Here is a 16,969-nt window from a genome sequence, read left to right as displayed (position 1 = left end):
TCAGCAGTCTTCATCCTCTTCTTGCCTTATGCATTGCAGTGTATGAGGTGTTTAGGTTGCCTTTGAATTTTCTGGAGAATTCCCTGTGTCGAGGAACTGCCTGTTGTTTCACTAAGGCAGATATCTAAAGGGCAAGTAACAACCCAGTACTAGTCTTCAATATGTATATTTAAAAAGATTAACTGGTGTTTTGTTATGTGACCGAAATTTCAAATGTGGGCTCCATGCTTGGTCTCTCCCTAGCTATTGTGTGCAATACCATCTTAACATACAAATATACAACCTCCTCCACAAGTCACTGTGTATTTCCTGAATCTCATTTCATCCATGTCAGTACACATCAAGACTTCAGTGACAATTCTCACCATTTACACCAGCCTCTGTGCAGTCAGAGTCCGATTTACCAGCTGTTCCCCATTGCAGGAGGAGAAAACTGGGCTCATGTAGCAGTTCAAGTTTTCTGCTTTTAAGTTGTGGAGTCCCAACCCCGGCTGGTGTTTATTACTGTAGTGCCCTGACTGTAATTTAAACTAGCTGATGAGTTGGTCCCCTTTTCCCCACACATTTCCCCACCTTTTTAAAGGGTGGTTTAGTACAGCTGACATCTTACGTGCAGCGGTATCTGTACCATGAAAATCAAACAGGCAAATACAGAAAATGTAGCAAGTGTCCGTTGTTGATTGAACTGATGAGAGTAAACTATGGCACATACTCAGCAACAACAAAGTGTTCAGTAAATTGCCTATTTCTGGAAGCATGGATAAAGTCCCTTACCTATAGCAATGAAAAGTGAAACAAAATTCTCCTGTTTGTAAAAATTTGCATCTTGCTACATAAGCCAAGAAGATATCTGGGTTTTGATGGGTGCCATGGCAACAGTGTTACTAGAGCATAGCATAGGAGCACTTCGAGAGAGGGAACAGGATGAAACAAAAAGCTCACTGGTTATCTGTGAACACAAGGACTTCTGCTGCAACCCCAAAGACGGATTCTCTTTCTTGTTCCTGGGTGAATGTTCACAGTTGCCACCACATTTGTACTTTCACTTTATACTGCAGTTGTGCAGAAATAAAGAGAGGTGGTAGAAGCCCCATCCCTGGAAACATTCAAGGTCAGGTTGGAAGGGGCTCTGAGCAACCTGATCTAGCTAAAGATGTCCCTGTTCACTGCAGGGGGGCTGGACCAGATGAGCTTTAAAGGTGCCTTCAAACCCAAACCATTCTATGATTCTGATTCTACAGATCATCGGGGTCTGCAAAGCCAGCTGCTTATGGAAACAATTTGTTTTTCCAAACACTTGCTGTTCTCATTCTGCATTACTTCACAAACTTCGTTTCATTTTCGCTCAGATGGTACTAGTTTGTTTTCTGTTCATGTAAGAGCCTTCTTGACCCTTGCAGCCCACATCTTCTGCCTTCCTGTTTCTTGCTCTCATTTTAGATCTGTTCACTCAACCTGCAATGCTTAACATCATCCTAGGGCCAGTGAAGTTTGCTATATATAACTTAAATTTTTAAATCCTTCTCACAGTGTTTTCTTATTGATTGTGTGATCCATGACAATGATCTGAGCTTGTCACCCTTTTGTATGTGAATATCCTTCAGATGTCCTGGAGAATTCAAAGGATGAACAGTATATGCATTATTCTCAAGGAAAATTTTACCAGATAATCCAGCTTTATCATGGCATTTTACTCTTTTGCAATAAGATTTATGAATCAAAAAATGTCTAACAGCAAGCAGCATGTAAAAGACAGGAATCATAAAAGGCACTGTCAGTTTATTTGAGATGAGCAGGACAAATACTCAAGTCCAGTATCTCATAGCTCAGAATGAAGGAAAGATTTGTATGGATCTACTTTCCAGACTTCTTTCTGGCCCAGGAATAAAATATGCTGCCTTCATACAAGAATCTGCTCAAATGTATGGTTGCTCTGTGTAGCTAAGTCCAGTCTTTAAGTTGTACCTACATAATTACTCCAAGCCCTATACTTGCTTTATCTTCTTTAACAAGCCTCCAATTCATTGAAGGTCTTCCCCTCCCTCAGCAATTTAGTTTACTTAATAAATTACCTATTTTCACTTTACACAGGGTTGACAACCTTGGCCTTGCTACAGGTTCGATACACCCTTGAAATACCTTTAGTGAGTCAACCACCAAAATGTCTGGATTCCAGCCGTTCATAAGATACACCCATGGGCTGTGTGAAATAAAGCCATGTTCAGCTTCCTGGTTCCTCACTCCATGTTCAGAAAAAAATTTCCAGCCACTGCACGTACAAAGTGTTCCAAGTGCGAAAATAAAGGTTAGAAACACAAGTTCCTGAGTCTGCAGGCAGGCTGTGAAAATGGTAGAAAGGTGCAGCTTGCATCTCCTGTTGGCCTCACTGGCAGGTCAGCTAAAAACATCTGTTTAGTATTTGTTTTGCTTAAAAAGGGGGATTTTGCACCTCTTGACAAAACCCACAATTACGGGAACAAAATAATTGTTGTTGTTCTTCATTGAGTCTCCCACTCATTTTAATAAGCATGATTCAGGGGAGAGAGAAGAATGGTATTCTAAATACAGATTGTAATGCACAAAAGAGGGGATTACATCTTTACTACATGAATTGGACACCTGAGAAACCTATGTTTATTTGAGACATTGCAGAATAGCTTTTTGGCAGATGTGAAGATTCAAGAAACCCACAGCTCTGAATTCTCTCTGGCATCAGCTACATACTGCTTTGAACTATGAATCAGCGTAGGTGACACAGTAACAACTTACATTATTGAGGTAGCATAAAGCAAGCTATTTTAATCGTCAAGGTGATCATTGTAGCAAACTACTACACTTCCATACTGCTTGTGTAAGTTTCTACTACTCGTAAGGTGCTTTACAGAAAAGAAAGAAAACACAGTGATCAGCTAATTAAATGTAACGTGCTGTGCCATTTTGGCCCACTGATGGCTAATTCTGCCCAGGCTGCTGACACCCAAGAGGACAGTAAACTTCCCTGTCTGGTGTTTTGTTCCTGAAGAGATGGGAGCTGTTTACCTGCTACTGAGGACCTGACCGAAAAGCTCAAATCAGAGGAAGGAGTTCCTCAGCCCGGCTGAGAGCTGCAGCTGACACTGCATTACCTTGGTTTGCAGGGCTCTGGCTTTGAACTGCACCAAATGCTTTCTCAAACACAGCTCTGAGCACTCCTTCAGTGCAGGCCAGGACCATGAGTCAGTCGGCCAGCTCAGAGCATCAGAATGGCTCTGACCAAATGTATTTGTACAGACAATGCTTTCTTAAAGTAGCAGATCGAAAAAGCAGGCGCAACAAACTTCTCAAGTCAAGCAGATGAACTCTGCTCCGATTGTGAAGCTTTAGAATTGCATCAGATCTGTTTTTCTGCACATGCTGCATTTCAGAGACTGAAAGGCTGAACAGCTCGCTCTGCTTTTTATGTCAGACTGCTGTGACGCTTCTTTGGCTGCAGTTTCCTTCATAAATGTGTACCATATTCTATCTACATGTAATGTGAGAAGTTGGGCAGTGAATTTTTTTTAAGCACATTCTTTCTTTTCACCTTATCTCATCACTGTAATACCTTTTTTATCACATAATTGTAATACTTAACCATGTGTCCACGCTACATCAGAAAGACAAAAGAAGGTAGACCGTGCCTGTAGCTTAGCAAGTGAAGCAAGGGCACCACCATTAGGTAGCACAGAGTCCCTGTAGAAAGTATCAGTGTTTGCCTTCGTGCCAATTGGGCTGTAGCTATGGTACAGCAAAAATTGTGACTGAAGATCCGATTACACTGCAATAACAAGCAAATCATTGTCGGCAAATGTATGTATTTTGAGCATTCCGATGCTCTTACTAAGTACTTCAGCAACTCCAGCACAACAAATGGGTTTTACCAGCAAATGTTACCAAGAACGGAAAAAAGAACCAGTTCTCTCTGCTCCTTCAGCTCAAAGGCCCAAAGCCACTTTGAACTTCTAGGACTCTGCCAACATAATCAACTCCACCATCAGGTAACAGGCCAATGGAGATCTATCACAGCATGTAATGAACAAACCTGAGTATCGCAGCACCTCTTTAAATAGTCGTGGAGACACTAACACCAGAAACAGAGAGCAAGAGTCAGTTTATGAAGACATGCCAGAACTGTGTTGTAACAAGAAGTTTCAAAATCTGTATGACAGTAGCAGTGAAGCAAAAGGTTCAAAAGAAAAAGCATACCGCTAACAGAACCATTACTGGCCTGAACTTCTGAAAACCGGGTGAGATTGATTTCTTCAGAAACTTTTCACATAACTTTGGATTTTTTAATACATCCCTTAGGCTGAGTTATTACTGCTTTACCACCTATAGTTCTGCATAGAGAACACAGGAGGTGGCGGTGGTGGGATCTTGGGGGAATCCTTGTAGTGTGTATGTAGGCCAGGTTCCAATAGCACTTGAAATAGTCACTTCCTTTTCCCGACCCAGCTCAAGAGAAGAGAGAAATTTGACTTGGGGCACGGAGGAGGGAAGGGAAAGTGAAGATAACATTAAGACATTTCAACAGCAATAGACGTCAGGATGCTTTCTGGATTTTTTAAGTAGTTCCTTCCCCTAAAGAAGACCCACTCCTACTTCACAAAAGAAAACCTGCACTATCAATACACTTTTCACTTTACAAACTTTTCTCAATCTGTGATACTTTAGAGTAGGCAGTTGTGAAAACTGCTTATCTCCTCCATTAAAAACTTACATTAATTACACAGGGAAGACAGAGATAAGGAGACCCAAAATTGTTAGTTTATTTTAATTGTTATCTTGTACAGTCACTTCAGAAAGATGGAAAGCATTTTCTGAATACATTTTTCCTTTCAAAAACTCAACTGCATCTTCACTTGTCATTTCCTGAAACGTCTTGTTCAGGACCTGGAAGGAAAAGGAAAGGGTACATTAGTTCTATTATCTTCAGCAAACTACCCCGTCCAACAGACCAAGCGCTCAGAGATGGGAAGGCCATAGGGGGTCACTGTATTTTGAAAACAAGTTGACTTGAATCATTCATCCTACAAAAATCAGGGAAAGTCACATTGTTTTTTTAGGTACAAAGCAATTCAGTGGCTTGATTTTTTTTTCCTGAACTATGTTTAAATCTATTTCGGTGATAATAAGTAGTAGCTTGAATTTTAGAGTTCCTTTGTCCTTTCTCCCTGGTGACACCACCACTACCTTCTAAGTATAGATGATACACAATTACACTCTGGAGAAGACTCACCATTCCCTACAAGACCTGTTCTACCACACAAACAAACTCATCACTGTGCTGATAACAGGACCAAAACAGACAGAATAACGAGACTCATCTTACCAGAATCACATGATAGCCCAGCTTATTTAGATGCCGCTTCTTCATTGCAAGCTTCCCTTGGGGATGCATTGTACCCACACAGAAGGCAGACAGAGGAAGAAAGAGAAAAGCCAATCTACAACCAAGAAGAGAAGGAAAGACTCCATTGTACAAATGCAGAATAAGCATTTTTAAGACAATGATTCAATGATGTCCTTTAACACTGCAGAATATATAGCTATCTTTCTGGTGCGCAAAAATAGCAGGGCCGCACAAATTTCACTGTCCTTTTCCTTCTCCAGACTCAAGTAATTTAGACCCTCTCTTCCATGAGCTTCACACACGTGAAGCATCTACCCAAGTACCTCCAGCAGAATTAAGTCCTTAGATCTCCATTTCTCCCACGATAAGAAGGAAATAGACAATTCAAAATTCTGTATTATTTTGACAGCTTCTGCATTTGATCCTTTGATAATTTTCAGAATCAGTTACTTCCTGCCATAAAAACTTACTTGGAAAGGTGAGGAATGCTGAATGCCTTGGAAGCCTGACAGTGAGTTTCTGTTACACAATTCACTAGCTCTCCTTTTCCCAAAAAGCACACTATACGAAATACATTGCTGTGCAGTGATCCCGCACACAAATGTCAAGTATTACCCAACTCTACTTAAGCGTTACTTAAATGATGTATGTCCCACTTCAGTTACTGAGAGGTCATTCTTCTACACAAGATTAATTTAATCACCTAAAATGTGGATATGATGACCCTTTTTGTTCAAATTATATTTCAGCAGCTGAATTAATTGCTATAACATACCATTGAAATACACGTTTTAGAGACTTAAAAGAATAACTGAATGTTTAATTTGACACACAGATACTTGGAATTTTAAAACCATAATGCAGCAATTATTTGGAAGGGATTTCAGTCACACTTCAAAACCTGTAACCATTACAAGAGTAACAGCTACCTGTGATGTTTCCTGCCTCTTTCTCTGAAATGTGAGGTTTTAGCCTCTGTTAGAAGAAGATGGTGAGCTGGATGAGTTGTTCTGAACTGGCAAGGCAACTTTTGTATATTTCAGTGAGCACAAATAACAAGTTAGTTATCCACTTTGTTTTTGCAAATCAGTGAACAAAAGAAGTAACTGGATGGAAAACTAGCCTGCTAGACAAAATATGCAGTCAAAAAAAGACACCTTTGAACACTTGAGTCAGCATGATCATCTGTTGCAGCTATTGGGAGCACTTTCTTTCTGTCTGAATCCATTCTGATTTCAAAATCTGAAAACAAAGCAACAAAACATTTAACACTGCAGCAGACCACAACGGATGTTCCCATCTGAACATCAACTGTTCAAATTCTTTTCAAATTAACAGCTCATTTGAAAAACTTAACAGACACCATCACTGCTCTGTTTCTAATTGCTGCTCTCTAATAATTTACATATAACTGATTGGTTTCTCCTCCCTGCAACCAATACAAACAGCCATAGCTTACACATCTCCAGAAAAAAAGAAACATCTGTTTTTGGAAACTGTAGATATAACTCTATGGGAGTGAAATCATAGTTTAAAGAAACTAGTCTTCATCACAGTCTGTCATAGGTAGTCTGTCATACCTACTCAGATTTTCCTGTAATCCGATTCCTCATTAGAAATATTTAGGAAGAAAATTATTGCAGATAAAGAAAAACTGGTAAACTGGGTGACTGGCAAAAAAATAAGCAATTTCAAAACATGAAAGAAAACAAAAGTTGTGAAATGATCACCTGTCAAACGAGGTCATATCCCATTTCATAAATGAAAGTAGAATCCAAACCTTAGCCAGAGCTTCAAAGAAACAAGTCAGAAAACAAAAGACTGCTGCTGTTTGGCTTTGTTTCTAATGTGATTTAGTGCTAACACGTCAACTCTCTAAAACACCCAGCCATATTGGATTTATGTGCAATTAACAGCTGCTCGCTGATGCTTAACAAAAAGTCCAAAGCAGTTTTGTAAATAAGAGCAATCTTAAAGTTTTAGTAAATTGACTTAAATACTTTAACAGAAGCATCCCAGAAAGTAGATTCACCAATCAAAGACATCACTTGTTAAAAGACTGCGTCTTCAATGTGCGACACTTTTAATCACTTGCACTCTACACAAATTTTCTACCATCTTATTATTTTTGGGATTATAAACCTACATTAAAAAGAATATGACAGAAATTTGGCTTCATACCAATATGATATTTATATGGCAGCTGAACATTCTGCCGAAACATGTTCTCGTCTCCCAGAAGTTCTATCAGTGCCTCTCGAGCCTTTCTGAGATTAAAAGATAGTAACGAGGAGAAACTCTCAGTCGGGACAGATGCAGGCTTCGTGAAAGAAGGGCTATCAAGTTCCATACATGCTTTCACACAGTGAAGCATCATTTCTTTTTGTTCTTTGTAAAGATCATCTGAAAAAGGATACAAAAAATATTACATCTAATGTATCATCTCACAGAATTTTTCATTTTATTATCATTTATAGTCTGTTCTGGCAGAGAAAATGAATTTCAATATAGGAATCCAAACCCCATTTTGAATATTATTATCTTCAATATATTGCTAAATATACACCATCAATTAACTAACTGTAATATTAAAGTCTACGGCTGGGACCTTCCCATTTATGCAGTTTTCCCTCTCTACTGTGCGCAGCTCTGTGCAGGTGATCAGTTATTACAGGAGGCTTAAGGAGAACATGGAATGAGAGAGCATGTACAAAAACCATCCATAAAATCCAGACAACTAGAAGGCAATTTATAAAACAAAGAAGGGATGTCAGACTTGGCCATAATTTTGAAACTGTACTTTAAGAGTACTAAGCTGTGCAAACTCTAGGCAGTTACAGCTTTACAGCTTTTAGGTTTAGTCACAGCAGGTTTAATAGCAAGATACAATGTTTTACTCTACGCTGAATCTCTGTTCTGCTGAACTACTCTACTGGCTGTAGAGAACTGTAATATGGAAACCAAATTCTACTACAAACCATTCCAAGTTCCTCATTGTAACTTGAAGCAGTCAAAAAAACGGTACAAAAGTTGGTTTACAAAGGTTGCGACTTTCTGTGTTTTTGAAAATGCCTGAACATCTGTTGAAGATAAAGTCCCTGGCTCTTACACATTTCCACAGATTTCATATTCACCTCTCCACATGTGCACAACTGCTATTACACTGTGGCCACCATGGGGCCCAAGACAATAAGCGTGATGCCTCAGTGCAGAAACAGATCACTTAGATCACCCTTTGCTACGTTAGCTTTGTCTTGAGGACTTAAAATGTAACATTAATCATGTTTGCACTCTTTAATTTCTAAACTTTTAACACAATTACAATTAATTATGTACAGAGGCAGACTATCCCTTTTAAAACAAGAACATACAAAGTAAGGCCTGACCTGACAGTAGAAGTTCATCCCTGCTGTCCTTCTGCAGCAACTTATCAAGTGCATGATGAGGAAGATATCCTAAGGTGCAAAGCCAATACACTGCCTTCAGCAGTTCTGTGTTGGAAATGTGAGGGAGTTTCTTATTCAAGCAGCTATCAAGAGTCTCAAAAAACCTTTTCCAAAAGCAAAAGAAAAGCATCTAAATACACAAATAAGGCTATATAAAATACAGTTTTCAAACAAAAATACAGGTTATAAATCTTTAGTATCTTGTATAATCATGTTGTGTAATCTAACATTAGCTTTTGATTCTTCTTTGAGGATACAGCTACCTATCAACAGCTTTAGTAGCCTGGTTGGTCTAGAACCAAGGTCTCCATTTTCAAATTACAGAGAAAAAATCCTGTGTAGAAAAAAACGTGAAAAGACACACCAAATTTACCTTACAGATTAGTAAAACAGGATTATGAACTCTTTCACAACTGAAATCAAATACAAGTTGCCATACATCACTCTATCATGACTACCGAACGTATTATCAGGCACTCCAAATTAAAACCTACAGATGCTTTTGATCTCTGGGAACATAGTTGAGTCGTGAATACACTCGGAGAACAATCAAAAGGTTTTTCAAGTTGAGGAATTCAGGGTCTTCTATCACCTTCTCAGCAAAAGTACCCATCAGCTCACCAGGCTGAAAGCCAAGTGTCTCGCAGGCAGAAAGAAAAAGGATAATCTAAAAGAAAAGACAATTTTACAAGGTCAAGAAAGCCAGTAAAGTGGATCCTACTTGTTGATTTCATAAAAGACATTTTTAATGACAGCAAATTTTTCAAACTGTAATGCCCTTCGTATTTCTTATTTCTTTGTTCATCAATAAATAGAAGAGCATTTAAAAAATTTAACTGTATCAACTTCATCAGATTGGTATTCCTAAAAACAAAATAATTAAAAAAGTCTGTTCTCTGTAGATCAAACACAAACATGAAGAAAGCCAAGATGAAAAGCACCAGATATTCTACCACTACCACCATAAATTATTTGGTCTCAAACTCACCTGTCTTTTGTCCCAAAGGCAGGCAGTAGAATTAACATAGTCTGCTAATGCTGAAAACAGCTTCACATTACGGTACTGGAGACTGTGACAAGCTTCCAGAATGAGAATTAACTGCCGAAATGGGGCATCATGGACATTCTCTGTAACAAACGAGCAAAAAAGGACAAAAGATATAAAGCGATGGGAGTAGTAGATTGGAGACATTGTGGGGAGCTTGGCTAAGGGATGGAGGAGGGGAAAAAAATTCAGGTAGGGAACTGTGGAACAGACTGAGACTAGCTAGGCAAAGTCAACTGAGCTAAACCACATGAAGAAACTGAGAGGCAGAAGAAACCAAACTGAGTCAGGATCAAGTCAGGAAGGATAAATCAACAAAAGCAGACAAATTAACAAAAGGCAGAAGATGGTGTTCCCAGAACACCTTCTGTTGCAGGATTCTTGATTTTCAGCACCTCTCTGCACTCAGCATGAAAACCCTCAGGCTAGTCCTTGTAGTACTGATGGAGCCTGTGGGCTGTCCACCATGTCAACTGAGGGAGTAACAAAGCAGCAGATCTAATGCTGCTGATAAATCAGATTGTAGCACATGACAATTACATTTTTTTTCCCATTTGGTTTTACAAAACAGCAAGAAACCACAAAAATGAATTTATGTCTAAAAAGCACTACAGGCTGTCAAGCACTAACGCACTAGCGTATGCCAAACTGGAAAACATGGAACCACAACATAACCTCCTGGCATATGAGCATGATGACACAGACTGAGTGCCGGATGACAACAGCCAGGACTGCGGTTTCATTTGCCACACAAAATGGACCTACTCCTGAGATGAAAAAGAGAAAGCGCTGAAGAACAATGCTCTGTCTTGAACATCCCGCTTTGTTTGCCACCACGAGGGGCTTACATATCATAAAAGACAGGGACTGCAAGAGAAAATAACATAGTTACAGTAATGATGGGTCAACACCCATCAAAACTAGACTTTATCTCTTCCTCTGCAGACGACTCAAGAGGATAGCAGGAAAATAACTGAACTTAACTAATCTGAATTGTGCTCCGTGATTTTCCAAGCTCAGCATAAAACACTGTTACCTCATTTCTCGAAATGCTGAGTGCTGACAACTGCAACTGAAGCCAATGAGAGCTGTGCATCGAAGTGGTCTGTAATGCTAGGTATTCTCAAAGAAAACAGGCTAATTGAATCTCTTATTACTGACACTTTGACCTTAATCTCTCTCTTCTGCATAATTAGAACATGAGATCACCAATGTGTCACTCTCTCACTGCTGCAACAATTCAGTAAGTACGTATGAAGTACTTGGTTACTACAATTCTCGTCAGGTCCCAGATATGGGAGAGGGAGCTACTTTCTTGAGAGCCGCAACAACAGCACAGGACCTGGAAAACCTGCTGGAGAATGCCTTTGCCCCATGGGCCCCAAAGCATGCTCCTCCTTCCTCTTCCATCTCCAGCCTCTGATATGGGTCATTTCTGTCCAGAAATTAATCATTCTGTCCCCATAGCATCATTTGCATTATGTGCAGCATTTAAGTCCTAGGAACATACACTAAAAAAATGCAGAAACAAGGACTGAGTAGCTGCTCACTCTGTGTATGCCAACTAGCCTGTGTACTGAGTGTGGCAGAGGTCCTATGGGAGAAGCCAGTCCGCGTAATTAAAGACCGTGTCCTAACAGGTATGAACAACAAGGACAAATAAAGGCTGTACAAGCAGCCTGGGTTCAAACACTCCTGGTTCATTTATGTTAAGAATGCTGTTATTCTATCCTAATGTTTTTTTAGACACAAAATCATAGGTATTTTAAGTCAGAATCAATTCATCCTGACCACACATATTTAGGAAATTCGCCGTAAAGAAATGGAGAGAGGTGAAAGCCTTCATTTATTTTTTTTCTGGGCTGCAGCATGAGGTCAGTCATTAAGCAGCATTCAATAACTAAATACAGTTAATCAGGGAAACACTACATTCCCTTTAGTTTATCAACTAATCACACTAAGCCACCAATTCACCCTGTAAGATGTCCACTTCCAATTCACATTTGTTTTAAAAGTTTATCTGAAATCTATTTTTTTCTTGCTAGAATTAAATTCTTTTTCCTAAATTCTGCATACAGAAAAATGCAAAGAAAAATAAATAATTCAGGTAAATGTTAAGAAGGGCAGGGATGACACGAGCTATTTACTTTCATCACTGATCAGTAATTTTCTGTCTTGCTGTCTGTCAAACGGCTCCACGTTACTATAATATGCTGTAATACAAAGATGTTTCCTGAGTTTTAAAGGAAATCAGAAAAGGGAGATGAGTTAATAATTAAGAAGAATTTGGTATAAGGAAGGGAAATTAAATAAATATAATTTTTTTCTTACCCTGGATCTTTTTACTGCAGGCATTCAGGATTGGAGCAGAACAATAATTCATTGCAACTAGAGCCAAAAACACACGTAGAGCATTCGGGAAAGTCAGATGGTCTATCTCTTTCAAAACTGCCATCTAAAGTGAATTAGAGTTTATTAAATCCTTCATTCTTCAGGTATATTATCACTGCTTTCTGGTGAAGGCATCTTCACCAAAACTTTCCCAAATTTGTTTGCCTGTTCACTTACATGAAAGAAAAACGTGCAACAAACAGCATAAACATAAAGCAACTACTCTCAATTTCTTAATACACAATTTTAGCAGATGTTCTAGCATGTTCTAGAGCCATGTTACTATGCAAGTTGCCAGCAATTTGCCTTTATATGGTTTTTTTTTTGAAGAAAGAAGCCTCAGTAAAGCTTATTTCCAAATACTGTGAATCCGGATCTTCTACCAATGCTTTAAAAAGTAGCAGAAATGTAACTGGCACAGTTGACTTATTTAATAGTACTCCAATTGCTGTTTTGGATGTGTGACAGCTGTAAACCTTCAAAGTGCTCAAATAGCACACCGAGTGGTGTATCTTTAATACAAACACCCAACTACAAATGTGGACTGAGGCACAGGTGGTCAGCTCTGATGCCACAAAAGAGAATTTGTTGAAGCAGTAATTAGATTGATATGACAGTAAAAATGAGACTACAATGTATATTCATTATTAAAATACAATATTCTTACTGCATCCGTATCAAAGGTTAAACACAAAACACATCCATCAAAGGTTAAATACAAAACACATCCACAATGAAAAACAGCAACTTGTAGGCTCAGAAAATTAAAAGCTTCCTTCAGTTAACAAGTGGACATGTTACTTTCCTTTCTGTTCCATATTCCACCACATCTTCAGCCAGTTTCTCACCATCTTGTAAGAACTGGTACCTCGTCTAAGATTTTACAATTTACTTACATCTAACACATTTCATGAGCCCCTTTGCACTGCTTTATTCCTGCCCAGTTTCCCATCAGCGGTATCTCCCCTAACTTTCTCATGAATGCTCTTACAGACTCTGACTCTCAGAGCCCTTCAGCTATGAGATGAAAACACTAGCAGGTCCTTTGGAAGAAGGTTTCAAAAAGTATCTTTAAATCAGGGGATGAAACCCAGTATGCCTTGCCATAAAACTCGCAGCCTGTTCCCAGCCACTGTATTTCCCAGAGGACCTTTCAGATACACAGAAAGATAAGACCATGAGCTAGGTGAGTTCTCCTGGCATCTCACTCCCACTGGTCCTCTAGCCCTGTACCATTGTTGGACACAGCCCCACCACAGACTAGTTTTCAGTCGTCTTGTCTTCCAGCCACAAGCTGGGCAAGGGAATCAGGGAACAGCCTGTAAGTGCTTCTGTGAAATATCATGTGGCCAACCCAAACAAGAGGTGAGGGCACTGCTATCTCACCGCTTCAATACCTTTTGTACCATTTCCACTGTTTTCTGCCTCCTTTCATGGTGGGATATTCCCAGCCTTCAAATTTAAGTTCTTCCTGCAGGTATAGCTTGACTATGATTCATATAGCAAATGCAGCAACCCTTTCTATTATATCTTCTCTTTGAGTGTCTAGAAAGAACCATACACAAATTATAACCAATGCAAGAGCACAGGCTTTGTGGAAGTAAAAATGAACCTCCAACTAAATTTACCTCTAATTTCTTTTTCAGAAATTCTGGAGCATCTTTTCCCAAGCATTTCATCAGGTTTTGCAGTATAAAGATGTCTCTGATACTTGGAATGCGCTGCTCCACTAGTAATCTGATGAAGAAACACACACAAGGCCTTGAGCTAGAGAGAGAGTACTTGTTTAAGAGCTTTCCTCATTTCAGCAGAAACAGGTAGGTTACCCCCATTTTCCCTCACTGATGTAGTCCCAAATTAAAGCTGTAATTCCTTGCTCCTCTCTCACATTTTTTGCAAGGCTGGCATAACTCTACATGATGTAGCTGCAGCACAGATACTTCGCACATGGAAATAATTATATATACTTTCTGAAATTTATCCTGATAGATGAGTGTTGTTGCTGATACATTAAGAGCACAGGCACCTGACCAGACTGCACATGTGACTGTGCAGATATGAGTGCTGTTAAGCCTCAAGGAATTAACACTCTTCTGCAGAAAAAAAATTGCAGATTTTTATCATAGAATCATCTATGTGCAGGCAAGTTCTGAAACAGCTAGGAAACCCAGGGATGGATACTGACAACAGTTTGGTGCAAGTGAGGGAAAAAAACCAAGCAACCAGTGCTGCGGGCTGCAGGAACAGAAGGGAACATCATAACACAGAGGGATAAGCACATGTTGAAGGAGTTCTGCATTGCCAGCACCTCCTTTTCTGTCTCAGGGAGGTATTGTAATCATTATGTCTAAATTGCCCTTAAATATACTTCAACAGCTACAGAAGTATGAAGTATCACTCACTAAGGCAGTGCACTGCACTGAAATTTATCCCTGCAGATGTGGCTTCCTGCAAATAGGCACGAGCTCCAGACACTATGGCAGAGAGCTGTAGATGGATCTCCTGCTTTCTACACCTTCTGCACTAAACAGAAGGCCTTGCTGGATGCACAAATGAAGTCTAAACTTGTCTTCATCTTAATTTTTACTAACTAAATTAAAAGAAAACATTCCTTGGCTTTTAAACAGCATTTTCCATAACGACAAATCAAAATACTTCACAAAGTAAGCTAGTCTTATTATCTCCTTTCTACAGGTGGATAAAACAGAGGCATAGATATGTGAACTGACTTGATCAACATTACAAAAAAACCCAAGTTGTGCAGAGCAGTCTAGCACCCTATGCCATCAGAAGCCTTTCTGCTTGAAACTGCAAAGACAATGCCAAAAAAATCACTGTCTTGTCCAGCTGTTATCTCATGTGATAAACTTAAGTCTTAAAACCACAGTATGTCTTCTTATCACAGACATTCCCTCCAGGATTTCCAAAAGACATATATTCAAATGACATTTAAACATGAAGAACATGTGAAAGACATTTTTCTCACTGTAATCCAGCTTGAAGAGCGCTCACATTCTTGTCTTTATCCAGCCCTCTTAAAGTAGTTGCCAAAACTGAGATACATCGGTTATCAAGTTGATTGAGTTTCTCCTGTTGAAGAGCATTCACAATGTCAGACTACTTCAGACCAGCAAAAAGTTTAAGAAAAGAAAAATGGACCACTCTTAATATGTACCTGCCATCTTTTCTTTCCCTCAGAAGTCAATTCATAAGCTTTAATTCTGCAGTGACCTACGTGATATCACATCAAACAAATACAGTTTGAGAATTCTGTTAAAGCTGTCTGAAATCAGGCAGTTGTTTAAAAAATAAAGGAAATTAGAAGTACACACAAATTAACTCTGGAAGCCCTGTTTCCATGGAACATCAGATTAAATCAGAGACATAACCAAACTCTCTCTGATGTTGCACAGCCTCCTAGAATGAGCCCTGAGTTTCAGCCCAAACCTGGGAGAAGAGGCATTTTGATACTTACTTGGCACACTCTCACCAAAGTCTGCACTAGGAGAGTGTTCTGAGGAATGCCCAGGTTCACCACGGCATGCAGACTGAACACCAGGTCACTCCGCATCATCCTTCTGGAGTCCTGCAGCAGATGCTGACAAAGCTTGACAAAAGTGGGGTGCTCAAAGATCAGCTGCTTCTCGTAACGCTGCTGGTCTTCAGACAGGTGTTTGAAGAGTCTCCATATCGTAGTTAAACAGTTTGTATAGTGCTTAATGGAAACAGCAGACTCTGCGGCCACGTCCAGAACATCACACGGGCAGGTACATTTCTGGAGACTATTAAAGAATGGCTCACTATTATCCACTGCATGCTTCACTTTGAAGCTCCCTGAATCATCCAGCTTTTCAAGTCCTAAGGAGCTTTGGGGAGCCTGCTCACTTGCCAAAGTCTCTGTACTCTTCTCTGGTTGTAGTTTAGTGCTAAAAACATCTGTCTTTTGAGACAGAAATTGAAGAGATGATCCATGGAGAGACGGACAAATATTTAAAAACATTTTCCTGAAGTTCACATTTTCTAGGGCATCCCTGTATCTGCCAATCCATAAGATGTGTTTTCTTGTTGTGGCTGAAGATTTGGAAGTGAGCACAAAATTGCACCTATGCATGCATCTAACAGTATTTAACAAATAGCTTATTTTATTATTCATTTCTGCTGATGTCTCATGGGCAGATCTGAAATACCAACTCAAAGTAAGGGATCCAATCAAATTCTACCAGTGGAAACTGTCCTGGACAAACTGCGTAAGATCAGTTATCTGTAAAAACAATTGAAAATTATGGATTAGTTACCAGCTTTCAATTCCTAAAGCTTCAAAAGCTAAATCTATGCACATCTTTTACAGCAGGAAAAAAAGAAAAGAAAAGAGAAAGAGAAAGAGAAAGAGAAAGAGAAAGAGAAAGAGAAAGAGAAAGAGAAAATGATCCCTAGAAAATTATTTGAAGAGGGCTTTTATTAGGTCTCCTACGTTTTAGTCAAGCATCTCAACACAAGGCTAACTCATTCTGGGTGTCCACTCTTTTTCCTCTTTGCCGTTTTAACCAAAAACTAACATGGGAGAGAGAGTTTTTTCCTAACATTCGTTCCCCCGAGCCGACACATCTCCTGACAGGGCTCTGGTGGGTCACCGCCAACCTTTAGCTCCAGTCAACAGAACCCGGCAAGGGCCACAGTCAGCCCGTCCCAGCTCCCCTGCCGCCATCCCATGGGCGA

General features: G+C 39.5%; 1 protein-coding gene across 1 annotated transcript; it reads right to left on the bottom strand.

Annotated features, from left to right (window-relative positions):
- Window positions 1-4,791: 4,791 nt before the first annotated feature.
- FASTKD2 (FAST kinase domains 2) lies at window positions 4,792-16,406 on the bottom strand. Its single transcript, XM_010187158.1, has 11 exons — window positions 15,729-16,406; window positions 15,240-15,343; window positions 13,882-13,990; window positions 12,194-12,317; window positions 9,806-9,945; window positions 9,312-9,484; window positions 8,758-8,921; window positions 7,553-7,774; window positions 6,529-6,613; window positions 5,351-5,465; window positions 4,792-4,911 (listed from the first exon to the last, which is right to left on the bottom strand). Exons 1-11 carry the CDS (start codon window positions 16,404-16,406, stop codon window positions 4,792-4,794), a joined length of 2,034 nt encoding a protein of 677 aa, XP_010185460.1.
- Window positions 16,407-16,969: the final 563 nt, after the last annotated feature.

Source organism: Mesitornis unicolor, unplaced genomic scaffold (genome assembly GCF_000695765.1).
Source record: "Mesitornis unicolor isolate BGI_N332 unplaced genomic scaffold, ASM69576v1 scaffold49166, whole genome shotgun sequence".
NCBI lineage: Eukaryota > Metazoa > Chordata > Aves > Mesitornithiformes > Mesitornithidae > Mesitornis > Mesitornis unicolor.
The sequence above is the reverse complement of the archived record's forward strand: the minus strand, read 5'-3'. Positions and strand labels throughout refer to the sequence as shown.